At 45.2% G+C, this 27,887-nt stretch overlaps 1 protein-coding gene across 1 annotated transcript in view; it reads right to left on the minus strand.

Annotated features, from left to right (window-relative positions):
* Positions 1–1,869: 1,869 nt before the first annotated feature.
* LOC106608285 (steroid hormone receptor ERR2-like) overlaps positions 1,870–27,887 on the minus strand; it is a 58,090-nt gene continuing 32,072 nt past the window's right edge. The window contains exons 3-6 of the mRNA XM_045721158.1: positions 15,065–15,178; positions 12,352–12,513; positions 6,350–6,619; positions 1,870–2,947 (exon numbers count right to left, since the gene is read on the minus strand). Of these exons, the coding sequence (XP_045577114.1) occupies positions 2,706–2,947; positions 6,350–6,619; positions 12,352–12,513; positions 15,065–15,178 (788 nt within the window). The 3' untranslated portion in view covers positions 1,870–2,705. The remainder of the gene's footprint in view (positions 2,948–6,349; positions 6,620–12,351; positions 12,514–15,064; positions 15,179–27,887) is intronic.

Consider the following 27,887-nt stretch of genomic DNA (forward strand, 5'->3'; position numbering starts at 1 on the left):
TTGACTAGAGGTCTGAGTCCATACACCATGTTATTATTGTTGACTAGAGGTCTGAGTCCATACACCGTGTTATTATTGTTGAGAGGTCTGAGTCCATACACCGTGTTATTATTGTTGAGAGGTCTGAGTCCATACACCGTGTTATTATTGTTGAGAGGTCTGAGTCCATACACCGTGTTATTATTGTTGAGAGGTCTGAGTCCATACACCATGTTATTATTGCTGACTAGAGGTCTGAGTCCATACACCATGTTATTATTGTTGACTAGAGGTCTGAGTCCATACACTATGTTATTATTGCTGACTAGAGGTCTGAGTCCATACACTATGTTATTATTGTTGACTACAAGTCTGAGTCCATACACCATGTTATTATTGTTGACTAGAGTTCTGAGTCCATACACTATGTTATTATTGCTGACTAGAGGTCTGAGTCCATACACCATGTTATTATTGTTGACTAGAGGTCTGAGTCCATACACTATGTTATTATTGTTGACTAGAGGTCTGAGTCCATACACTATGTTATTATTGCTGACTAGAGGTCTGAGTCCATACACTATGTTATTATTGTTGAGAGGTCTGAGTCCATACACTATGTTATTATTGCTGACTAGAGGTCTGAGTCCATACACTATGTTATTATTGCTGACTAGAGGTCTGAGTCCATACACCATGTTATTATTGTTGACTAGAGGTCTGAGTCCATACACTGTGTTATTATTGTTGAGGTCTGAGTCCATACACCGTGTTATTATTGTTGAGAGGTCTGAGTCCATACACCGTGTTATTATTGTTGAGAGGTCTGAGTCCATACACCATGTTATTATTGTTGAGAGGTCAGAGTCCATACACCATGTTATTATTGTTGAGAGGTCTGAGTCCATACACCATGTTATTATTGCTGACTAGAGGTCTGAGTCCATAGACCATGTTATTATTGTTGACTAGAGGTCTGAGTCCATACACCATGTTATTATTGTTGACTAGAGGTCTGAGTCCATACACTTTTATTCTTTGCAGTGTTATAAGTGTTAACTGAAATGTACACACACACACACACACACACCACAGGATGTTGGTGGCAGGAGGGGCTTGTGGTAATTCCTGGAGCGGAATGGTTTCCATGCCATTCTATTCCCTTCGTTCCAGCCATTATGAGCCATCCTCCCCTCAGCAGCCTCCACAGATTCACTTCACACACATTCTGCTTAGGTGTCTTTAGTATCTAAAAGCAGTAGTGATGAACAGATACTACCAGTGAGAACGAGCTAATGTACTACATTCATTAGTGCCACATTACCTAGGACCCAGAGACTCAGTGCAACATATTATTTAACTACTGTACAGATGTAGGATCTTAATTTGAGCCAGTTTGCTACAGCAGGGAAATAATCCTGCGGCAAAAGGAAATGTTAATTATTATGTGGATCATAATTAAAATGGACATTTTTGTAGTGGTTGATACATTTTTTTGTAAAGAAAAATCAAGTCTGAAATTTCAAATGCCAGAAGCCTTTTTAAACCTCAATTACTCAAGTTTTTAATTTCCTGCCAAGTACTCAAGTTTTTAATTTCCTGCATTGCAAGAAAGTTCTCCTGAGACAGGGTGATCAAATTAAGATCCTACATCTATGCGCTCACCAGTTCACTACACTCAGATTTAAAGGGTTAAAAAAATTATTATTCGGCTGCCTCCATAGGAAAACCCTTTTTGGTTCCAAGTAGAGTTCTACCTGGAACCAAAAAAGGTTTTTGAAAGAGTTCTACTGGTAAAGCCAAAGAACCCTTTCAGATTTTATATATATATATATATATATATATATATATATATATATATATATATATTTTTTTTTTAGAAGAGTGGACTCCATCCCTCCCTAAGCACCAGACTTGGATGGATGGACAGTGTTATTGATGAAACTAGGAGGTAAATATGTTACAAACAGACCTGGGTTCAAATAGTATTTGGAATGAGTTTGCTTGACCAACTGAATTAATGCTATAGTCCCAAAAGGGCAAATCTCACCCATATGGCACTCCAGGCAGACTCAAACGTTCAACATATTTTGAACCCAGATCTGGTTAGGAAGACTTCAGAAGCTTTTATCTTCATAGGTGTAGGGATCTGTTTCTTTGAGGTTGATGAACATAATATGAAATCATCCCCAAACCCCTTTAACACTGCAATTTGACACAATAACCATAAATACATATATACCACTACCTGTAATGCTGTACATCTGAGATTATAAAACAAAAAAGATAACTGAGTGGCTCTAACCATTCAGATTCATCACAACATATTACTAATAGTCATACTTCAGCTTCAAGGTGAAAAGAAACAAACCTCTTTACAACTGAGATTATAAAACAAAAGAGAAAGAACTCCCAGTAGCTACCGGTGATCTAGAGCAAAGGTCTCTGATTATAACAAGACCCACAGTTCTGTACACAGCATCTTCATATACATGACTATATCCTACATCAAAGCGTTTTATATTCACCCCTAAAATCTGTTGGTCTATTTTCCTGCTCTATTGCTCTTTTCTTCAGTTCTAGACGTGGGTTTCGAGCCACAGTAACAGCAGTCAACTTCATCCCGTAGCTGTCATAGGTCTCCATGGTGTTACCCCACCTATTCACGGGCTGTCCATCCTCCTCATTGGGTGATGCAGCTGTCCGTCAATCCCCCGGTCCAATCATCAAGCCTTGGCCTCCAGCATCTCCAGGAAGAGTTTGTGCATGGGCACTTTCCCCTGCACCTTGATGCTGTAGAAGTGCTGCACGGCCTTGGCCGCGGTCTGACGGAGCAGGGGAAGGGTCATCAGCAGCTTTCCTGCCCGCCGAGGGTCCTCCGTGTTGTGGGCACCCAAGTCCTGCAATGCCTCATGGAGAGAGTCCTGGAGCCTCTGAACAGCCTCTACATCTTCTATATGCATGGAGTCTATACGGAGGGAGGAGGAGGAGGGAAGGGGAGAGGGAGAGAAGGAGGGAAGGGGCGGGACGGAGGGAGAAGAGGCAGGAAGGTAGAGGAGGCAGGAAGGGGGGGGGAAGAGGAGGCGGGAAGGTAGAGGAGGCAGGAAGGGGGGGAGAGGAGGCAGGAAGGTAGAGGAGGCGGGAAGGGGGGGAGAGGAGCCAGGAAGGTAGAGGAGGCAGGAAGGGGGGGGAGAGGAGGCAGGAAGGTAGAGGAGGCGGGAAGGGACGGAGGGAGAGAAGGGGAGGGAGAAGAGGCAGGAAGGGGGGAGGGAGAGGAGGCAGGAAGGGGGGGGAGAGGAGGCAGGAAGGTAGAGGAGGCGGGAACGGGGGAGCGAGAGAGAGAAACAGAAACTTTAGTTGTCTTTTATTTAATGCCAACAAAAAGTAGCTCGTAAATAAACATTTTTAGGAGCCACTTTAAATTCAGTGGCTCCTTTTAGCAAGCATCCAATTTGTGAGAGTCTCTCTCTCTCTAGTGAATGGTTAATCACTGGACTTAATAAATGCCTGTGCGTGGCTAGGACTCCAGGGAGAGAATGGCTCGGCTGCATAAATAGAAATATGCTGTGGATAGGCAGGGAAAAATATTCATTTCTTTGTATACTGGACCATATACTGTACCATATAATCTCATCTACTAATGAATTAGTGTGTGTGTGTTATCGTTCAAGTGAAGGATAGCGGCAGATGGCCCCAGTTTACATAAGAAAGAGAAACCAGTTCCCTCATAAAAAAAACTCTAATAAAAGCAGCCTAGCCTGAACTGAAACGCACCTCCACTTCATATGAAGTCTGCTTAGGCCAAAATACAATCAATTGCTGGCTAGTGGATTTCCGGTTAGGGATAACGCTGTTCGAAAGTGCATTTGATTTGCACAGCAGCATGTCCTGACTGGATCGAGTTGACACTTGATATGCAGTGGAAATTGTCTGGTTGTGTGAACTGCGTAATGTTTCGAACACAGGACAACATAATTTTTCATGAGACACCAAATGGGACTGCCTGTTTATAAATCACTGGATGATTCACCATGGGACTGCCTGTTTATAAATCACTGGATGATTCACCATGGGACTGCCTGTTTATAAATCACTGGATGATTCACCATGGGACTGCTTGTTTATAAATCACTGGATGATTCACCATGGGACTGCCTGTTTATAAATCACTGGATGATTCACCATGGGACTGCCTGTTTATAAATCAAGTGTTAACTCCCTCCATTTTGTTCCCAAAGTTCCAGACAGGTATGAACAGAGTAAAACAGTAAAATAAGAGAAGTGACAGAACGTGTAAATGAGGCAGAAGAAAGTAAAGTAGAGGGCTAATTATATTCTTAACTGACTGATTAAGTGTTTCTTACCAGGCAGCTAGCCGTTTTCACACACACACACACACCTTCTGTATAAATTATCTTTCTATCTAGGGAAATTAACTAGCCTATGTGGACTACACATGTGTTCTGTTCCAGTCTTCATTTGGCCCTTCATGTTAAAACTGATGTGATCCTATACTCCACTGCGTATGTGTGGGTGTGTGTGTGGTTGTGTTCAGTGTGTGAAGGGCGTAATGCAAAACTAACTTTGAAGAAACAATTTCCATGTAATCCATCAGCTGGCCGGAGTAGATCCCATCGATACTGAGCTAATTACTAAATCAATGGCCATGATGTTCCACAGCTGTCACACAAACAGCACCAGATCTCCGTGAGACAGTGTTCAGCTCTGGCCCCTCAGCTCTGGCCCCTCAGCTCCCCTTTCTGTTATACCCCTCTCCCAGGAGAAAACATTTCCTCCAAACAGTCATAGATTTGTAAAGGGACAGGACCCTCCAAACAGTCATAGATTTGTAAAGGGACAGGACCCTCCAAACAGTCATAGATTTGTAAAGGGACAGGACCCTCCAAACAGTCATAGATTTGTAAAGGGACAGGACCCTCCAAACAGTCATAGATTTGTAAAGGGACAGGACCCTCCAAACAGTCATAGATTTGTAAAGGGACAGGACCCTCCAAACAGTCATAGATTTGTAAAGGGACAGGACCCTCCAAACAGTCATAGATTTGTAAAGGGACAGGACCCTCCAAACAGTCATAGATTTGTAAAGGGACAGGACCCTCCAAACAGTCATAGATTTGTAAAGGGACAGGACCCTCCAAACAGTCATAGATTTGTAAAGGGACAGGACCCTCCAAACAGTCATAGATTAGTAAAGGGACAGGACCCTCCAAACAGTCATAGATTTGTAAAGGGACAGGACCCTCCAAACAGTCATAGATTTGTAAAGGGACAGGACCCTCCAAACAGTCATAGATTTGTAAAGGGACAGGACCCTCCAAACAGTCATAGATTTGTAAAGGGACAGGACCCTCCAAACAGTCATAGATTTGTAAAGGGACAGGACCCTCCAAACAGTCATAGATTTGTAAAGGGACAGGACCCTCCAAACAGTCATAGATTTGTAAAGGGACAGGACCCTCCAAACAGTCATAGATTTGTAAAGGGACAGGACCCTCCAAACAGTCATAGATTTGTAAAGGGACAGGACCCTCCAAACAGTCATAGATTTGTAAAGGGACAGGACCCTCCAAACAGTCATTGATTAGTAAGGGGACAAGCAAACTGTCGATAGGAGAGAGGCATCTTCACATGGAAACAAACAAGCCCCGTCGCTCCCTGATGCTCATTCCACTCCACTTAACACATTTTATTGACAGACTCTGTTTTCCTAATGAAATGCTAAATATATCCCCCTTGGCTGTGGAGCGCTGGCAGGAAGCTACTGTTATAGAGACAGAGAGATGGGGGGAGAGAGCAAGAGAGGGGAGAGAGATGGGGGGAGAGAGCAAGAGAGGGGAGAGAGATGGGGGGAGAGAGCAAGAGAGGGGAGAGAGATGGGGGAGAGAGCAAGAGAGGGGAGATTTGGCGAGAGAGAAAGGGGAGAAAGAAAGCAGGAGAGAAAAAGGGGAGGCGAGAGAGAAAGAAAAAGAGGGGAGGAGAGAGAAAGAGGGAGGAGATAGAACACTGATGCTATACACACACACGTGCATTCAGAAGTGAGCACACACACACCGTGGCACAGCAGGGACATTTAATTAAACAGCCGTGTTGTTGACCCCTTTGTCCCCTCTTATCTCAGATCGTCTGTGTGGATGCGATTGCCCTCTGAGATTGGTGACATTTTGTTTTGTTTTAATTACGTGTCAGCTACTTAGATTTACCAGAGATTGACCATTCAGACATACTCTAACGTCAATCTTCAAAAGGGGGACTGTTTCCTGTGTCTCCCATCAACAATAGGTTTTATGAGTCTGACATATTTCAGCAAATATAATAATAATTTGTGCGTGTCTGTCATCTGTGTGCGTACCCGAGTTAGCGAGGGCGATGGCCTTGAGCGTGACAAACTCCTCCTTCTCCATGCTCAGGTTCTTATAGCGTCGGACCAGAGGCAGGATGGCAACGTGCAGGTCCAGCAGGCCGGATAGACGAGCGTGTTCCTCATCCACCACATAGTCCTCAGCATACACCAGCTCCTCCTCGCAGGCCAACGAGCGGAACACGATGCTCAGGACCAAGATCTCCATCCAGGCACTCTGCAGTAGACTCATCTGGTCTGCCAGAGACAGGCTGGAGAATCCTAGAGGATGATAAGTAGGGTTTAGGCATATATATAATATATGTTTGCCTTATTGTCTCCATGTGGAGGGTGTTAGACTTTCACGCCAGCATGTGGATTTTAGATCAAATACACAATTGTGATTTTCCACATTTATTAGTTAAAGCAAGGAGCTATGTCACAAAGAAAATGTAATTTCCAGCAAAGTTTACTAATGAACAAGGGGGTAATATATATATATATATACACACACTTGTTTTACTCTGGGAATGTCTCAAAGTCAGATCACTAGAAACTCAGTTTGTAAAAACGGAACTATGAGACACTGAGTGTACAAAACATTAAGAACACCTTCCTGATATTGAGTTCCACCCCCTTTTGCCTTCAGAACAGAATCAATTTGTCGGGGGATGGACTCTACAAGTTCTCGAAAGCGTTCCATGTTGACTCCAATGCTGACTGGGCAGGCCACTGCAGTAAGCAGAATTCACTGTCATGTTTGTGGAACTATTCCGGGACAAATCTAGCCTTGTGGCATAGGGCATTGTCCTGCAAAAAAAAAAAAAAAATCTATTCGCAGATGGATAGACTGCTGCCATGAAGGGATGCACCAGATTGGCAATGATGTTCAGATATTACGTGGCATTAAAACACTTTTATCAAGGGGCCCAATGTGTGCCATGCAAATACACCCTACACCACCACCAGCCTGCAATGTTGACATGCGGCATGATGGACACATGTACTTCCTAGTCCTCCCATCAGCGTGAAACAGCAGGAACCAGGATTCATCAGACCAGGGAATGTTTTTCACCTTCTCCACTGTTTTCGTTCCTCAACCCTCTCTAACCGCAGTTGTAGTTTTTTTTGCTGAAAGAGGTGGAACTCTGTCAGGTCGTCGGCTGCCGTACCCTATTCGTGTCTATTTTAAGGGGCTTTGGTCACCAATGTTGTACTGGACTGTCCAACTGTAGCCCGTCTGTTGCTCTGCACTATTTACGTCAGCCTCCTTTGTCCACTTTCATTAATGACCCATTTTCGACCACTGGCCTGCCGTTGGCTGGATGTGCTTTTGGTGGTGGACCATTCTTGATACACACAGGAAAGTGTTGAATGTAAAAAAAAAAAAAAACAGCAGCGTTGTAGTTCATGACACACTCAAAACCGGTGCACCTGGCACCTACTACCACCATTACCCCGTTCAAAGGCACTTCAATCTTTGTCTTACCCGTTCACTCTCTGAATGGCACACATACACAATCCATGTCTCAAGGCTTTAAAAATGATTCTTTACCCTGTCTCCTCTTCTTCATCTACACTAATTGAAATGGATTTAACAAGTATCAATAACGCATCATAGCTTTCACCTGGATTCACATGGTCAGTCGGTCATTCAAACGGCAGGTGTCCTTAAGAGTTATACAAAGTTGGTCGAACATCTATTTTAATGCTCACAGCTCTCACTCCAGTTCATCTAATCTGTTGTGGCATTACATGTTATATGGGACTCACGGTCACGGTCGGTTGTGACACAGCCTGGGATCGAACCCGGGTTTGTAGTGACACCTTAGACCGCTGCGCCACTCGGGAGGCCCCTTCAATGCACTTATTAATGAAGCCGGTGACTGATGTAGTAAACTCCTCAATGTTATCGGATGAATCCCGGAACATGTTCCAGTCTGTGTTATCGAAACAGTTCTCCCTCACAGATAACAGTTCTCCCTCAGCAGATAACAGTTCTCCCTCACAGATAACAGTTCTCCCTCAGCAGATAACAGTTCTCCCTCAGCAGATAACAGTTCTCCCTCAGCAGATAACAGTTCTCCCTCAGCAGATAACAGTTCTCCCTCAGCAGATAACAGTTCTCCCTCAGCAGATAACAGTTCTCCCTCAGCAGATAACAGTTCTCCCTCAGCAGATAACAGTTCTCCCTCAGCAGATAACAGTTCTCCCTCAGCAGATAACAGTTCTCCCTCAGCAGTTTACTCTATTAATTTGCCATCATTACAGTGCTCCTAAGGGTCATCATGGGCCCAATAAAGAGACAGAGGTAATGACATGACTGGGCCTGTGGTAGAGAGAGAGAGAGAGAGAGAGAGACAGAGGTAATGACATGACTGGGCCTGTGGTAGAGAGAGAGAGAGAGAGAGAGAGAGAGACAGAGGTAATGACATGACTGGGCCTGTGGTAGAGCGAGAGCGAGAGAGAGCGAGAGAGAGCGAGAGAGCGACCCTCCCCCTCCTCTCATCTGACAGTGTGGCAGGGTTGTGTGTAAATGTGTGTGAACGAGAGAAGAATCATTGCAGTGCATGCGTATAGTATGATTGTACTGCAAGTGGCGACTGTGCCGTGCAGCTGCACAAATTAACGGTGACCTCTGACCTGTGGCAGCCATGCCAATGATTCTTGCCTGGTTGTCATGACAGCATGTGTAAGTAACAGCCAATCAGGACTCCCCATGACAATGAGATACAACGCCATGAGGCCTGTGTGTATGTGCAAGTGTGTGTGTGTGTGTGTGTGTGTGTGTGTGTGTGTGTGTGTGTGTGTGTGTGTGTGTGTGTGTGTGTGTGTGTGTGTGTGTGTGTGTGTGTGTGTGTGTGTGTGTGTGTGTGTGTGTGTGTGTCTACTATTCAGGCTACTCCGTGTCATCCCCTCAAACCACTGCTGACGGATACTACAAAGTCAAACGGTCAGAGGTCTCACTAACAAACACATGCAACGAATAGCTTGCATTTTATGTTCGCACATTTTTGCACGTTTGTTCACTCAACTTGAAACGCAGTAAGGTATCACGAGGGGGTGGCCTGTCGATAGCACAACATACTTCCAAATATATTTCATTTAAACACCTAAAAATAGATGAAGTCACATCTACAGTGCATTCGGAAAGTATTCAGACCCCTTGACTTTTTCCACAATTTGTTACTTCACAGCCTTTACAGCCGTATTCTAAAACAGATGTAAAAAAAAAAACTATTCTCAATCTACACACATAACCCCATAATGACAAAGTGAAAACAGGTTCAGAATTTTTTTTACATTTATTATTTAGCACAAATTTAAAGACCCTTTGCTATGAGACTCGAAATTTAGCTCAGGTCCATCCTGTTTCCTTTGATCATCCTTGAGATGTTTCTACAACTTGATTGGAGTCCACCTGTGATAAATTCAATTGATTGGACATGTGGAAAGGCACACACCTGTCTATATAAGGTCCCACAGTTAACAGTACATGTCAGAGGAAAAACCAAGCCATGAGGTCGAAGGAATTGTCCTTAAAGTTCCGAGACAGGATTGTGTCGAGGCAAAGATCTGGGGAAGGGTATCAAAACATTTCTGCAGCATTGAAGGTCCAAGAACACAGTGGCCTCTATCATTCTAAAATGGAAGAAGCGTCAAGATTCTCTGGTCTGATGAAACAAACAAGATTGAACTCTGGCCTGAATGCCAAGCGTCACGTCTGGAGGAAAACATCCCTACGATGAAGCATGGTGGTGGCAGAATCATGCTATGGGGATGTTTTTCCAACGGCAGGGACTGGGAGGCTAATCAGGATCTAGGGGAAAATGAACGCAGCAAAGTACAGAGAGACCCTTGATGAAAACCTGCTCCATAGCGCTCATGACCTCAGACTGGGGCAAAGGTTTATCTTCCAAAAGGACTACAACCCTAAGCACACAGCCAAGACAACGCAGGAGTGGCTTCGGGACAAGTCTCTAAATGTCCTTGAGTGGCCCAGCCAGAGCCCGGACTTGAACCCGACCGAACATCTCTGGAGAGACCTGAAAATAGCTGTGCAGCAACGCTCCCCATCCAACCTGACAGACCTTGAGAGGATCTGCAGAGAAGAATGGAAGAAACTCCCCAAATACAGGTGTGCCAAGCTTGTAGCATCATACCCAAGAAGACTTGAGGCTGTGTTCACTGCCAAAGATGCTTCAACAAAGTACTGATTAAAATGTCTGAATACTTATGTAAATGTGATTTCAGTTTTTATTTTATACATTTGCAAAAAATGTCTGAACCTATTTTTGCTTTGTCATTATTGGGTATTGTGTGTAGATTGAGGGAAAAACAAATGAATCAATTTTAGAATAATGCTGGGACGTACCAAAATGTGGAAAAAGTCAAGGTGTCTGAATAGTTTCCGAATGCACTGTATCATAAACTATGTTCTACGTGTGTTTGGGTACCAGTTAAACAATTTGAAAGAGAGGGTCCTCACTCCTCTTAGCACGCTAATGATGGACTGATCATAAAGGCTGTTAATGATACTTGTTACCTGGCTATCATGTAGTCTAATCTCCCACTACTGACTGTACATCTCCCCTGGGTCCACCCTGTAATCTCCCACTACTGACTGTACATCTCCCCCGGGTCCACCCTGTAATCTCCCACTACTGACTGTACATCTCCTCTGGGTTCACCCTGTAAACTCCCACTACTGACTGTACATCTCCCCCGGGTCCACCCTGTAATCTCCCACTACTGACTGTACATCTCCTCCGGGTCCACCCTGTAATCTCCCACTACTGACTGTACATCTCCTCCGGGTCCACCCTGTAATCTCCCACTACTGACGGTACATCTCCTCTGGGTCCACCCTGTAATCTCCCACTACTGACCCAAGAACAGTACTCTCAGGGCAAATAGCTGAGGAGAGATCAACCCAGCGATGCCAACAGTGAATAGATTGGATGCTGGGAATATCTACAGAGGGATGATATATTAAGAGAATTCTAATTATTTATTTTAAGGAAATTAAATTCTTATTTTTCAAATAAGACTCCTGAAAACAATGAGATCTAAGAAAGTGTATAACTATTCAGATGTAGGTTTGAGTCGAGAGGAATGAGTACCTCCCTAAATAAACCAATGGTACTGCCTGCTCCTTGTGTAATCAGTCTTAAAGAAATACAATCCTCTTACTGACTAAGTCTCAAATTGAAATGGAATACATTGACGTAAAGGGAGGTACCCCTACCCCCATCATCCTCCCAACTGCCACACACACACACACACGGCTTCAGTTGCTCTCTATTGATTTACAAGTGTAGAATATGGAACTGTCTCTCCCCTCCGGGTAGATGAGGACCAGATGTTCATTATCCTTAGAGTGTGTGTGTGTCTGTGTGTGTCTGTCTGTCTGTCTGTGAGAGAGTTAATGAGAGCACTTATTCAAAAAGAGTTGAGGCTTTAATGTTTCTTTCCTCCAGGTCTATCTGGGATATGTTGGGAGTGGTTAGGTAATATAGTACTCCTACCTGGGATAGGTAATATAGTACTCCTACCTGGGATAGGTAATATAGTACTCCTACCTGGGATAGGTAATATAGTACTCCTACCTGGGATGTGGTTAGGTAATATAGTACTCCTACCTGGGATGTGGTTAGGTAATATAGTACTCCTACCTGGGATAGGTAATATAGTACTCCTACCTGGGATAGGTAATATAGTACTCCTACCTGGGATAGGTAATATAGTACTCCTACCTGGGATAGGTAATATAGTACCCCTACCTGGGATGTGGTTAGGTAATATAGTACTCCTACCTGGGATGTGGTTTGGTAATATAGTACTCCTACCTGGGATGTGGTTAGGTAATACAGTACTCCTACCTGGGATGTGGTTAGGTAATACAGTACTCCTACCTGGGATGTGGTTAGGTAATACAGTACTCCTACCTGGGATGTGGTTAGGTAATACAGTACTCCTACCTGGGATGTGGTTAGGTAATACAGTACTCCTACCTGGGATGTGTTTGGCCCAGCCGATAATGACCACCAGTTCTCTGTCAGCCAGGTCACACAGTGTGGTCAGGGCCTTGATGTCTCCGTCTGGCATGGTCGGGTCTGGCATGGCATAGATCTTCTCTGGTTCAACCACCAGCAGGTGAGACACGATCTTTGTCACTGGCCGAGAGCAAGAGAGAGAGAACAAGTAGAGAGAGAACAAGAAGAGAGAGAGGGAGGGGGAGAAGAGAGAGAGAACAAGAAGAGAGAGAGGGAGGGGGAGAGGGGAGGGGGGAGAAGAGAGAGAGAACAAGAAGAGAGAGAGAACAAGAAGAGAGAGAGAACAAGAAGAGAGAGAGAACAAGAAGAGAGAGAGAACAAGAAGAGAGAGAGAACAAGATGTGTGATTAGATGGCTGTGGATGGACAGAGGTTTAGAGTAGATTGCATAGTGAGATATTAGTGTTTCACAACCCAACATGCACCATGTTTAGAACCCCGTGTGGTAGAACCCCGTGTGGATCATGTCACATGACCTGGATTTGTACCTTTATTTGAAAACGTATGATTAATTTAAAACCTACTTGCATTGAAGCCGCTCAACATTGAGTCATCTAGCAGAGACTCCTCCATCCAGAGCGACCCACAGGGTCAACACCCTGCTCAATGGCACGTCCACAGATCTCCCACAAGGTCAAAAATGGGGACCCGAGCCAGCGATCTATCAGCCACTGGCCCAAGCTCCCAAACGCCAGGCCACCAACCATCCAGAATCCCCCCACAGTTCCCAGAGAGATTCATAATAAAATAAATTCCACTCCACACCCCCAAGACACCAACAAAATGAACAAAAGAGATAAATAAAGGAAAACAGAAAACAACAACGCAAAAACACACAAGACAACAAAGATCATAACAGCAAGACCAACTGGATACTTATGAGGGCATTGTATGGCACTATTTACACGTGTGTGTGTGTGTATGTCCGTGTATTTGCACGTGTGTGTATTTAAATGAGAGTGTGTGTATATGCATGTGTACAAACTCCTGCACGGCATCAGCCTCAGGCAATAGATATAACAACGTTGCCCCTCAGTGTCATTCAAACCCCCCGCCCAGCAACTCCACTCCCACTTGTCTCCAATTCCACATCCCAACCCTCAGCCCATCCCACCCATCTCTGCTGGCCACCCTCGTCGGGTTTCTAAGTACCATGTATCTTTTGAACAGTTTAAATATACATATTTTTTTTAACCTTTATTTAACTAGGCAAGTGAGTTAAGAACAAATTCTTATTTTCAATGACGGCCTAGGAACAGTGGGTTAACTGCCTTGTTCAGGGGCAGAACAGAGTTTTACCTTGTCGGCTCGGGGATTCGATCTTGCAACCTTTCGGTTACAAGTCCAACGCTCTAACCTGCCACCCAACTATGCTGTGATGTTTAACATACAACTTGAATCTGTCTAATTGAACAGAATCCACAGATTGTGAGTTGAAGATAAATACTTTAAGAGTATTAGTATATTAGTAATTGACTGACCCGGTCTCTCCAGATCTCCTAACAGTACTATGTCTAGGGTCAATTTTAGATCAATGTTATGCTTTTTCAGCCATTCCTGATCCTGAGACCAGAAACAGGCTACCTGAGGGCAATACCAAAATAAATGGTCTATTGATTCTCTATCCTCACAAAAACTGCAGAGCTGCGATGATTGTATGCCCCAAATAATCAACATTTCATTAGTGGCAATAATTCTGTACAGTAAAAACACCAAGTCTTGGATCTTGCGAAGTTTTATATATCAACTCATACACCCTGTACCATGGAATCGGTACATCAAAATCTCTTCCCAACTATTTTGCAATCTGTATGGCACAGCTGTCAACATCCTGGTCCTCAAATGAAACTGGTATACTTTCCTATTTATGCTATTTTTATTCCTATGCCAGGTTTTATCCTATAGTTCCCTACCTCCTCCCACCTCCATTTTTGGGGTAATGCTGTAATCAATTGGTTGTACTCTTGGATTGAGCAGACCTTCCCATACAATTCTGATAACTCCATGAAAAACAACTACCACTCCAATTTACAATTTCATTTAAAAACAAAATACCCTTTTCAAACTTTCCATAAAACAGGTATTTTATCGACCAGTACATTTGAGTTTAACCATAATATTTGTTCTATCGTTTCAGTGGGATGAAACTGGAATTGTAACCAGCTCTGCAATGCTTCTTTGAAAAAGAGAGATACTTTGAAAAAGGTTTCATTTTCAATTAATCGAAAATGAGACATGGCAAATCTGCACAAAGACAAAAAGGCCATTTTTAAACAATAGATTGCTTTAGTAATCTACTTGAGAACCATTTTGGGTTCAAGTAAAACTTTTGTATCAATGAAGCTTTTAGAGAGACGTTTATGGATTTTAAATGTAATAATCTCAACCCACCCAGTTCATATTCATTATATAGATAGGCATGCTTTATCTTGTCTGGTTTAGCATTCCAGATAAAGCTAAATATTTTTTGCTCATATGATTTGAAAAACGTTTTCATCGAACTTCCCACTTGTCGTTTTATGTCAGACGGCCGAGCACCAACTGCTGTAATTCTAATTTCTGGAAAAGGCTTAAAATAAAAGGTTAAAATCCAGGTCATGTGACATGGTACACCAATACACAGGGCCCTAAGTATAATACAAGCAGAAAGGGTAACTATTATTGTGACTCACATGGCTTTTTGGCAGGAGGGGGAAGTGTCAGGCCTAGATAGGCCCCGTTCTCTGTATCCCCCATTCTCCTCTTGTACTTCTGTCTTCCACCCCTCACACGATCCAGACGCACACCTGGAAATAAACACGGGACAACAAGATCACATTCAACAAACATGAGATTCATGATTTATGCAACAACAACAAAAAAATGACAAAGATGATAATATAATACACCAGACGAAGTAGTAGCCTGTACACAGATCATCTTCTGCTGGGGTAGTTAGACTATATACTGTAATGTGTACTGATAGTGTTATGTTGCTGTAAAGTCAAGCCTCTGAACCCATCAATGAGAGCGTTATAAAGCTCTCTGTCTGTCAATGTGTTTTTCCTTTGATGATGGCCAGCAGAGACCAGAGGGCTGCTTCCGCTGAGCTGCATCAGTCAATGACTGGCAATGCATGGTAATCCTGTTCATCACTCCAATGGCTTCCTATCCTTCTTCTGTCCCTCTGTCACACCACCAATATTACTCACAAACTCACTACTCACAAACTCAATACCACACACTCATTACATTACACACTCACTACATTACACACTCACTACATTACACACTCACTGGGTCAGAATGAGTCAGAGTCATTTGGTGGGTATTGTCAAAATGGGTAATCGATCACATGATAGAGGTTAGTTATCTAGGTTTTGTACTCATTTTACGATTATTTTTTTTTAAACGCGCTTGATAATATCCTGCATCTTGCAACAACAACAACAAAAAACACACCGCCTGAAGCTCTCAGTCTCCATCTCATCTCATCCAGAACCAGTCTAGCAGGGACCACACAGAGTCCTGGTCGGTTCCAGAACCAGTCTAGCAGGGACCACACAGAGTCCTGGTCGGTTCCAGAACCAGTCTAGCAGGGACCACACAGAGTCCTGGTCGGTTCCAGAACCAGTCTAGCAGGGACCACACAGAGTCCTGGTCGGTTCCAGAACCAGTCTAGCAGGAACCACACAGAGTCCTGGTCGGTTCCAGAACCAGTCTAGCAGGGACCACACAGAGTCCTGGTCGGTTCCAGAACCAGTCTAGCAGGGACCACACAGAGTCCTGGTCGGTTCAGGAACCAGTCTAGCAGGAACCACACAGAGTCCTGGTCGGTTCCAGAACCAGTCTAGCAGGGACCACACAGAGTCCTGGTCGGTTCCAGAACCAGTCTAGCAGGAACCACACAGAGTCCTGGTCGGTTCCAGAACCAGTCTAGCAGGGACCACACAGAGTCCTGGTAGGTTCCAGAACCAGTCTAGCAGGGACCACACAGAGTCCTGGTAGGTTCCAGAACCAGTCTAGCAGGAACCACACAGAGTCCTGGTCGGTTCCAGAACCAGTCTAGCAGGGACCACACAGAGTCCTGGTAGGTTCCAGAACCAGTCTAGCAGGAACCACACAGAGTCCTGGTCGGTTCCAGAACCAGTCTAGCAGGAACCACACAGAGTCCTGGTAGGTTCCAGAACCAGTCTAGCAGGGACCACACAGAGTCCTGGTCGGTTCCAGAACCAGTCTAGCAGGAACCACACAGAGTCCTGGTAGGTTCCAGAACCAGTCTAGCAGGGACCACACAGAGTCCTGGTCGGTTCCAGAACCAGTCTAGCAGGAACCACACAGAGTCCTGGTAGGTTCCAGAACCAGTCTAGCAGGGACCACACAGAGTCCTGGTCGGTTCCAGAACCAGTCTAGCAGGGACCACACAGAGTCCTGGTCGGTTCCAGAACCAGTCTAGCAGGGACCACACAGAGTCCTGGTCGGTTCCAGAACCAGTCTAGCAGGGACCACACAGAGTCCTGGTCGGTTCCAGAACCAGTCTAGCAGGAACCACACAGAGTCCTGGTAGGTTCCAGAACCAGTCTAGCAGGGACCACACAGAGTCCTGGTCGGTTCCAGAACCAGTCTAGCAGGGACCACACAGAGTCCTGGTAGGTTCCAGAACCAGTCTAGCAGGGACCACACAGAGTCCTGGTCGGTTCCAGAACCAGTCTAGCAGGGACCACACAGAGTCCTGGTCGGTTCCAGAACCAGTCTAGCAGGGACCACACAGAGTCCTGGTCGGTTCCAGAACCAGTCTAGCAGGAACCACACAGAGTCCTGGTAGGTTCCAGAACCAGTCTAGCAGGGACCACACAGAGTCCTGGTCGGTTCCAGAACCAGTCTAGCAGGGACCACACAGAGTCCTGGTAGGTTCCAGAACCAGTCTAGCAGGGACCACACAGAGTCCTGGTCGGTTCCAGAACCAGTCTAGCAGGGACCACACAGAGTCCTGGTCGGTTCCAGAACCAGTCTAGCAGGGACCACACAGAGTCCTGGTCGGTTCCAGAACCAGTCTAGCAGGGACCACACAGAGTCCTGGTCGGTTCCAGAACCAGTCTAGCAGGGACCACACAGAGTCCTGGTAGGTTCCAGAACCAGTCTAGCAGGAACCACACAGAGTCCTGGTCGGTTCCAGAACCAGTCTAGCAGGGACCACACAGAGTCCTGGTAGGTTCCAGAACCAGTCTAGCAGGAACCACACAGAGTCCTGGTCGGTTCCAGAACCAGTCTAGCAGGGACCACACAGAGTCCTGGTCGGTTCCAGAACCAGTCTAGCAGGGACCACACAGAGTCTTGGTCGGTTCCAGAACCATAGATTTGGAACACTGTGGCTTTTGCATTATGATGCTTATTTTACATTTACATTTAAGTCATTTAGCAGACGCTCTTATCCAGAGCGACTTACAAATTCATGGCAGCCATGTTAGATCCCCATTAACATTACATAGAGAATACACTTTCAACAATGTTCTGTAACTGAATGTCTACAATTAGAACAATATTAAAAAAGATGGTTCAACTCTCTAAAGCCATGGTTCTGGTAGATACTACAGCCCATACAGTGTCCTTACCTGGTGTCAAGACACTGTTGACAAGTTGTCTTCATGAGTACATAGCTGAACAATAAAAAGGGTCATGTCCATTTAACCCCGACACAGATATACCGTAAATTTAACTGACACGTAAGTAAACACGGCAACTTCATTTTTTAAATTGTTGAGGTGACTTTCCTAACTACTGGTTTTCCTGACAAGCAATTTAGTTAAACTTAATAAAGTTTATAGTATTGTGATCGTTCAATGATGTTTTTCATCACATAGGAGAAGGACAACATTGACTTAGTAAAACAAGTCAGCTGTACCTAGGATTATCTAGTTTTTTTACTGGATACGGAGCAATGAAGGTATACTACACCTTCCCTCTCACCTTAAACCTTGTGTGCACAGACGGGCAGGGAAAACAGCTTTTAACTGGCCAATACAAGTCAAATTAAGTTGTGAGATTTCTGTGACTTATGTATAAATTCTTTGATTCCCTTTTAGAAACAAAAGGGTTAGCGTTCCGTCTTTCAATTTCCTGATGACACCACCAAATATCCACTAACCTAATTACCCACGATGCTCCGGGGGTGGGGACCGGTTGGTTCTTCCCTGCAAACATTCTGGGCTGCCTCGAAGGTCTGGGCTAAATCGAGATCTACACCCGCCGCTGGACTAATGGAGCTTTCCATTTGTACGTCTTAATCAATCAATAAGGATGGTAAATAGATGTCTCCTTCTTTCCTTCTTGTTCTTTGAAGAAGAGATGTGTTGTTAATTAATAGGACTGGTGATGTCTTGGAGTTTTAAACAAACCGTTCTGAGCTGTTAATTAATAGGACTGGTGATGTCTGGGAGTTTTAAACAAACCGTTCTGAGCTGTTAATTAATAGGACTGGTGATGTCTTGGAGTTTTAAACAAACCGTTCTGAGCTGTTAATTAATAGGACTGGTGATGTCTGGGAGTTTTAAACAAACCGTTCTGAGCTGTGTTGTTAATTAATAGGAATGGTGATGTCTGGGAGTTTTAAACAAACCGTTCTGAGCTGTGTTGTTAATTAATAGGACTGGTGATGTCTTGGAGTTTTAAACAAACCGTTCTGAGATGTGTTGTTAATTAATAGGACTGGTGATGTCTGGGAGTTTTAAACAAACCGTTCTGAGCTGTGTTGTTAATTAATAGGACTGGTGATGTCTGGGAGTTTTAAACAAACCGTTCTGAGCTGTGTTGTTAATTAATAGGACTGGTGATGTCTGGGAGTTTTAAACAAACCGTTCTGAGCTGTGTTGTTAATTAATAGGGCTGGTGATGTCTTGGAGTTTTAAACAAACCGTTCTGAGCTGTTAATTAATAGGACTGGTGATGTCTGGGAGTTTTAAACAAACCGTTCTGACCTGTGTTGTTAATTAATAGGACTGGTGATGTCTTGGAGTTTTAAACAAACCGTTCTGAGCTGTTAATTAATAGGACTGGTGATGTCTTGGAGTTTTAAACAAACCGTTCTGAGCTGTGTTGTTAATTAATAGGGCTGGTGATGTCTTGGAGTTTTAAACAAACCGTTCTGAGCTGTTAATTAATAGGACTGGTGATGTCTGGGAGTTTTAAACAAACCGTTCTGAGCTGTGTTGTTAATTAATAGGGCTGGTGATGTCTGGGAGTTTTAAACAAACCGTTCTGAGCTGTTAATTAATAGGACTGGTGATGTCTGTGAGTTTTAAACAAACCGTTCTGAGCTGTTAATTAATAGGACTGGTGATGTCTGGGAGTTTTAAACAAACCGTTCTGAGCTGTGTTGTTAATTAATAGGGCTGGTGATGTCTGGGAGTTTTAAACAAACCGTTCTGAGCTGTTAATTAATAGGACTGGTATTGTTTTGGAGTTTTAAACAAACCGTTCTGAGATGTGTTGTTAATTAATAGGACTGGTGATGTCTGGGAGTTTTAAACAAACCGTTCTGAGCTGTGTTGTTAATTAATAGGGCTGGTGATGTCTGGGAGTTTTAAACAAACCGTTCTGAGCTGTGTTGTTAATTAATAGGACTGGTGATGTCTGGGAGTTTTAAACAAACCGTTCTGAGCTGTGTTGTTAATTAATAGGGCTGGTGATGTCTGGGAGTTTTAAACAAACCGTTCTGAGCTGTTGTTAATTAATAGGACTGGTGATGTCTGTTCAGAGCGTTCTTGTTTGCTCCATTACTCTAGCTAAATTGGGATTGAGGTTTAATTTAGAAAAGTCTATTTCAGGATACTATCTGGAGTACTTTGCTAACTGACCACATCGTTATTGACCTTTTAAAGTATTGAGTAAAAGGGGGTGCGGCCACTAGGGTTTAAATAAAGTCATTTCATGGAACGATTAAACAGTGTATCTAGAAAAGTCAAGAGACATGTTGCAAAGTTGATATTTTACCCTGTGAACCTGATAGGTACATATCTACCCCCCTTCATGCATGAATTCACTCTCTCTCTCTCTCTCTCACACACACACACACACACACACACACACACACACACACACACACACACACACACACACACACACACACACACACACACAGAAACACAAACAAACACACACACACACACACACACACACACACAGAAACACAAACAAACACACGCTCTGGGCCCAGTCAGAATCATGTGACAGGAACTGGAACGTCCAACAGGTCCATAACTAGTAGGCCCTGACAGGAATGAAGAGCTTGGCGCTAACCACTTTCAGTTGGAGGCCAGAGAGCAGGAGAGAGGAGAGAGTGTAGTCAAGTTGGTGTGTGTGTGTATATGCGTGTGGAGTCTGATCGTAGTTTGGCTGGATTATGTTCTCTATCATGTGATACGGTCCTGTACTGAGAACCTCCTTTATCATGTGATACGGTCCTGTACTGAGAACCTCCTTTATCATGTGATACGGTCCTGTACTGAGAACCTCCTTTATCATGTGATACGGTCCTGTACTGAGAACCTCCTCTATCATGTGATACGGTCCTGTACTGAGAACCTCCTCTATCATGTGACAGGGTCCTGTCTGAGAACCTCCTCTATCATGTGACAGGGTCCTGTACTGAGAACCTCCTCTATCATGTGACAGGGTCCTGTCTGAGAACCTCCTTTATCATGTGATACGGTCCTGTACTGAGAACCTCCTCTATCATGTGACAGGGTCCTGTCTGAGAACCTCCTCTATCATGTGACAGGGTCCTGTCTGAGAACCTCCTCTATCATGTGACAGGGTCCTGTCTGAGAACCTCCTCTATTATGTGACAGGGTCCTGTACTGAGAACCTCCTCTATCATGTGACAGGGTCCTGTCTGAGAACCTCCTCTATCATGTGACAGGGTTCTGTACTGAGAACCTCCTCTATCATGTGACAGGGTCCTGTCTGAGAACCTCCTCTATCATGTGACAGGGTCCTGTCTGAGAACCTCCTCTATCATGTGACAGGGTCCTGTCTGAGAACCTCCTCTATTATGTGACAGGGTCCTGTACTGAGAACCTCCTCTATCATGTGACAGGGTCCTGTCTGAGAACCTCCTCTATCATGTGACAGGGTCCTGTACTGAGAACCTCCTCTATCATGTGACAGGGTCCTGTCTGAGAACCTCCTCTATCATGTGACAGGGTCCTGTCTGAGAACCTCCTCTATCATGTGACAGGGTCCTGTCTGAGAACCTCCTCTATTATGTGACAGGGTCCTGTACTGAGAACCTCCTCTATCATGTGACAGGGTCCTGTCTGAGAACCTCCTCTATCATGTGACAGGGTCCTGTACTGAGAACCTCCTCTATCATGTGATACGGTCCTGTACTGAGAACCTCCTCTATCATGTGATACGGTCCTGTACTGAGAACCTCCTCTATCATGTGACAGGGTCCTGTACTGAGAACCTCCTCTATCATGTGATACGGTCCTGTACTGAGAACCTCCTCTATCATGTGACAGGGTCCTGTCTGAGAACCTCCTCTATCATGTGATACGGTCCTGTACTGAGAACCTCCTCTATCATGTGATACGGTCCTGTACTGAGAACCTCCTCTATCATGTGACAGGGTCCTGTCTGAGAACCTCCTCTATTATGTGACAGGGTCCTGTACTGAGAACCTCCTCTATCATGTGACAGGGTCCTGTCTGAGAACCTCCTCTATCATGTGACAGGGTCCTGTCTGAGAACCTCCTCTATCATGTGACAGGGTCCTGTCTGAGAACCTCCTCTATCATGTGACAGGGTCCTGTCTGAGAACCTCCTCTATCATGTGACAGGGTCCTGTCTGAGAACCTCCTCTATTATGTGACAGGGTCCTGTACTGAGAACCTCCTCTATCATGTGACAGGGTCCTGTCTGAGAACCTCCTCTATCATGTGACAGGGTCCTGTACTGAGAACCTCCTCTATCATGTGACAGGGTCCTGTCTGAGAATCTCCTCTATCATGTGACAGGGTCCTGTCTGAGAACCTCCTCTATCATGTGACAGGGTCCTGTCTGAGAACCTCCTCTATTATGTGACAGGGTCCTGTACTGAGAACCTCCTCTATCATGTGACAGGGTCCTGTCTGAGAACCTCCTCTATCATGTGACAGGGTCCTGTACTGAGAACCTCCTCTATCATGTGATACGGTCCTGTACTGAGAACCTCCTCTATCATGTGATACGGTCCTGTACTGAGAACCTCCTCTATCATGTGACAGGGTCCTGTACTGAGAACCTCCTCTATCATGTGATACGGTCCTGTACTGAGAACCTCCTCTATCATGTGACAGGGTCCTGTCTGAGAACCTCCTCTATCATGTGATACGGTCCTGTACTGAGAACCTCCTCTATCATGTGATACGGTCCTGTACTGAGAACCTCCTCTATCATGTGACAGGGTCCTGTCTGAGAACCTCCTCTATTATGTGACAGGGTCCTGTACTGAGAACCTCCTCTATCATGTGACAGGGTCCTGTCTGAGAACCTCCTCTATCATGTGACAGGGTCCTGTACTGAGAACCTCCTCTATCATGTGACAGGGTCCTGTCTGAGAACCTCCTCTATCATGTGACAGGGTCCTGTCTGAGAACCTCCTCTATCATGTGACAGGGTCCTGTCTGAGAACCTCCTCTATCATGTGATACGGTCCTGTACTGAGAACCTCCTCTATCATGTGATACGGTCCTGTACTGAGAACCTCCTCTATCATGTGACAGGGTCCTGTCTGAGAACCTCCTCTATCATGTGACAGGGTCCTGTCTCAGAACCTCCTCTATCATGTGACAGGGTCCTGTCTGAGAACCTCCTCTATCATGTGACAGGGTCCTGTCGTCTGAGAACCTGACCACAATAAGACAGGTGGATGAGGCCTTGGCTGAGGGACGTGTGTGTGTGTTCATCTCAGTGGTTGTGACACCCCTCTCCACACATTCTCACACCTCAGTCCTGTAGCCCATTTAGGCTCAGACAATGTAGTCCAGTCGGACTCAGTACCATAGTTTCAGACAATATACTCTAGTTGGACTCAGTACCATAAAGTCAGACAATATACTCTTGTTGGACCCAGTACAGTAAAGTCAGACAATATACTCTAGTTGGACTCAGTACCATAAAGTCAGACAATATACTCTAGTTGGACCCAGTACCATAAAGTCAGGGTCAGGATGTGGAGGTGAGAGGGGGGTGAGAGAGGGGAGGTGGGGGGTGAGAGGGGGTGAGAGGGGAGGTGGGGCTGAGATGGGGTGTGAGAGGGGAGGTGGAGGTGGAGGGGGGGTGAGAGGGGAGAGAGGGGAGGTGGGGGTGACAGGGGAGGTGGGGGTGAGAGGGGAGAGAGGGGAGGTGGGGGTGAGAGGGGAGGTGGAGGTGGAGGGGGTGAGAGGGGAGAGAGGGGAGGTGGGGGTAAGAGGGGAGGTGGAGGTGGAGGGGTGAGAGGGGAGGTGGGGGTGAGATGGGGGTGAGAGGCGAGAGAGGGGAGGTGGGGGTGAGAGGGGAGGTGGGGCTGAGAGGGGTGTGAGAGGGGAGAGAGGGGAGGTGGGGGAGAGAGGGGAGGTGGGGGTGAGAGGGGAGGTGGAGGGGGGGGTGAGAGGGGAGAGAGGGGAGGTGGGGGTGAGAGGGGAGAGAGGGGAGGTGGGGGTGAGAGGGGAGGTGGAGGTGGAGGGGGTGAGAGGAGAGAGAGGGGGAGGTGGGGGTGAGAGGGGAGGTGGGGATAGGAGGGAGTTGGGGGGTGGGGATAGGAGGGGGGTGAGAGAGGGGAAGGTGGGAGGTGGGGGTGAGAGGGGAGGTGGGGATAGGAGGGAGTTGGGGGGTGGGGATAGGAGGGGGTGAGAGAGGGGAAGGTGGGAGGTGGGGGGTAGAGGGGAGGTGGGGATAGGAGGGAGTTGGGGGTAGGGATAGGAGGGGGGGTGAGAGAGGGGAAGGTGGGAGGTAGGGGTTAGAGGGGAGGTGGGGATAGGAGGGAGTTGGGGGGTGGGGATAGGAGGGGGGTGAGAGAGGGGAAGGTGGGAGGTGGGGGTGAGAGGGGAGGTGGGGATAGGAGGGAGTTGGGGGGTGGGGATAGGAGGGGGGTGAGAGAGGGGAAGGTGGGAGGGGCATAGCGAGGAGCTCAGCTTAGTGTATGTGTGTGGGTTCATATAGAACCATCTTTAGATCATTTGTCCCCTGCCTTTCCTTTCAGCTCAAAACAATATGGGCCCCGCTACCATGAAGTGTATTCTGTCAAAGCCACTGTCTTACACAAGTGGCGGCGATACAAAGTAAGTGTTTCTGAATGTGTGTGTCTTTGTGTGTGTGCATGAATTTGTGTGTTTTTATGCAAGTGTGTGTGTGTGTGTGTGTGTGTGTGTGTGTGTGTGTGTGTGTGTGTGTGTGTGTGTGTGGTGGGGGGCACTATTTTGAGTCTCTCACCTGTCAGGCTGCTGGGGGTACTTGTTTCTAGTGAATGTGTCAGAATGGGTGGGAAGGTGCCAGGGGGAGCTTAGAGGAACCCATTTTAGCTGGGAGAAATCAGAGAGATCCCTCGCCATCCATCGCCCTGGTCTGCATGACGTGACAGTGAATGGCTTCGTTTCAAATGGGCCCTGCTCAAATGTAATGCATTATTATACAGGGAATAGGTTGTCATCATATCTGGAATAGGTTGTCATTATATCTGGAATAGGTTGTCATTATATCTGGAATAGGTTGTCATTATAACTGGAATAGGTTGTCATCATATCTGGAATAGGTTGTCATTATATCTGGAATAGGTTGTCATTATATCTGGAATAGGTTGTCATTGTAACTGGAATAGGTTGTCATCATATCGGGAATAGGTTGTCATCATATCTGGAATAGGTTGTCCTTATATAGGGAATAGGTTGTCATTATATCTGGAATAGGTTATCCTTATATAGGGAATAGGTTGTCATCATATCTGGAATAGGTTGTCATTATATAGGGAATTAGTTGTCATTATATCTGGAATAGGTTGTCCTTATATCGGGAATAGGTTGTCATTATATAGAGAATAGGTTGTCATTATATCTGGAATAGGTTGTCCTTATATAGGGAATAGGTTGTCATTATATCTGGAATAGGTTGTCCTTATATAGGGAATAGGTTGTCATTATATAGGGAATAGGTTGTCATTATATCTGGAATAGGTTGTCCTTATATAGGGAATAGGTTGTCATTATATAGGGAATAGGTCATCATCATATCTTGAATAGGTTGTCATTATATCTGGAATAGGTTGTCATCATATCTGGAATAGGTTGTCATCATATCTGGAATAGGTTGTCATTATATCTGGAATAGGTTATCCTTATATAGGGAATAGGTTGTCATCATATCTGGAATAGGTTGTCCTTATATAGGGAATAGGTTGTCATCATATCTGGAATAGGTTGTCCTTATATAGGGAATAGGTTGTCATTATATCTGGAATAGGTTGTCATCATATCTGGAATAGGTTGTCATTATATCTGGAATAGGTTGTCATCATATCTGGAATAGGTTGTCATCATATCTGGAATAGGTTGTCATTATATCTGGAATAGGTTGTCCTTATATAGGGAATAGGTTGTCATTATATCTGGAATAGGTTGTCCTTATATAGGGAATAGGTTGTCCTTATATCTGGAATTGGTTGGCATCATATCTGGAATAGGTTGTCCTTATATTGGGAATAGGTTGTCATTATATAGGGAATAGGTTGTCCTTATATCTGGAATAGGTTGTCATCATATAGGGAATAGGTTGTCATTATATAGGGAATAGGTTGTCATTATATCTGGAATAGGTTGTCATTATATCGGGAATAGGTTGTCATCATATCTGGAATAGGTTGTCATCATATAGGGAACAGGTTGTCATTATATAGAGAATAGGTTGTGTGTGTGTGTGTGTGTGTGTGTGTGTGTGTGTGTGTGTGTGTGTGTGTGTGTGTGGTGTTCACACAGTCATGGTGTTGACAACTGGTTTCAGGGAGTCTTGCCAGTCCCTCATCAGAAGTGATATGGTTTGGTGTGTGTGTACTGTGTGGGATTGCGTGCTTGTATGTGTGTGTGTGTCTGTGTGTGTAAAGGGGTCAACACCTCCCTAAATCCCAGTCTTCAGAGGAACACATGTTAGCTGCTGTGTCTGATCTATCACCTGTCAGTGCAGTGAGGACAGGCCCAACCAGGCTGTGTCTGTGTGTGTGTTGTGTGTGTGTGTGTGTGTGTGTTGTGTTGTGTTGTGTGTGTGTGTGACAGGCCAAGTTCATGGTCGTTCAACACCCCTAAAGGCCACATAGATGCTGACCACTGTGCTGATGGACAGGCAGGTCTGTCTGTCCGTCTGTCTGTCCGTCTGTCTGTCTGTCGACCAACGAGGAGTAATAGCCTTGTCTGGGTCCTGCTATGAGTGTGCAGCTGTGAGTCGGAGCTTACAAGCTAACTCTAAACTGCTTTTTTATCTTGCTATTAAATTTGTTTTATTTCAGTGATCAGGCTAAAGTAAAGGAAGATACCAACATAGCTTGTTATCAGGAAGTGGGATTCAGAAACGTTTGGGTGGAGTATGAGATTACAGACTCGGTGCAGAGACAGCATCAATGATTCTACAGCACATGATCTCACTGTATTGGTTCATCTATCGATCAGGAACAGGCTTGACAGAGTCTGGATATTGGATATTACTTTAATAACCTTCTGTGTTTGTGGCTGGAGGGAGAGAGAGAGAGAGAAAGAAAGAGAGGGAGAGAGAGAGAGAGATAGAGCGAGACGAATAGAGAGATAGAGATAAAGACAGCGAGGGGTGGGGAGAATAAGGCCCCAGTGTTACTCCCCTGTTCATGTCTGCTTACAACAGACTAGGCTGATTCTTATCTGTGGTCCAGGAGGAGGGGGAGATTACGGTGTAGGGTGTAGGGTTTAGGGTTTAGGGTGTATGGTTTGGGGTGTAGAGTTTAGGGTATAGGGTGTGGGGTGTAGGCTTTAGGGTTTAGGGTTTATGGTGTGGGGTGTAGGGTTTAGGGTGTAGAGTTTAGGGTGTATGGTTTGGGGTGTAGAGTTTAGGGTATAGGGTGTGGGGTGTAGGCTTTAGGGTTTAGGGTTTATGGTGTGGGGTGTAGGGTTTAGGGTGTAGAGTTTAGGGTGTATGGTGTGGGGTGTAGGGTTTAGGGTGTAGGATTTAGGGTGTAGGGTGTAGTGTTTAGGGTATAGGGTTTAGGGTTTAGGGCGTAGGGTTTAGGGTTCAAGGTGTATGATGTGGGGTGTAGGGTTTAGGGTGTAGGGTGTAGGGTTTAAGGTGTATGGTGTGGGGTGTAGGGTTTAGGGTGTAGGGTTTAGGGTGTAGGGTGTAGAGTTTAGGGTGTAGGGTGTAGGGTTTAGTGTGTAGGGTTTAGGGTTTAGGGTGTAGGGTTTAGGGTGTATGGTTTAGGGTGTATGGTGTAGGGTTTAGGGTGTAGGGTGTATGGTGTAGGGTTTAGGGTGTAGGGTTTAGGGTGTA

Source organism: Salmo salar, chromosome ssa06 (assembly GCF_905237065.1).
Source record: "Salmo salar chromosome ssa06, Ssal_v3.1, whole genome shotgun sequence".
Lineage (NCBI taxonomy): Eukaryota > Metazoa > Chordata > Actinopteri > Salmoniformes > Salmonidae > Salmo > Salmo salar.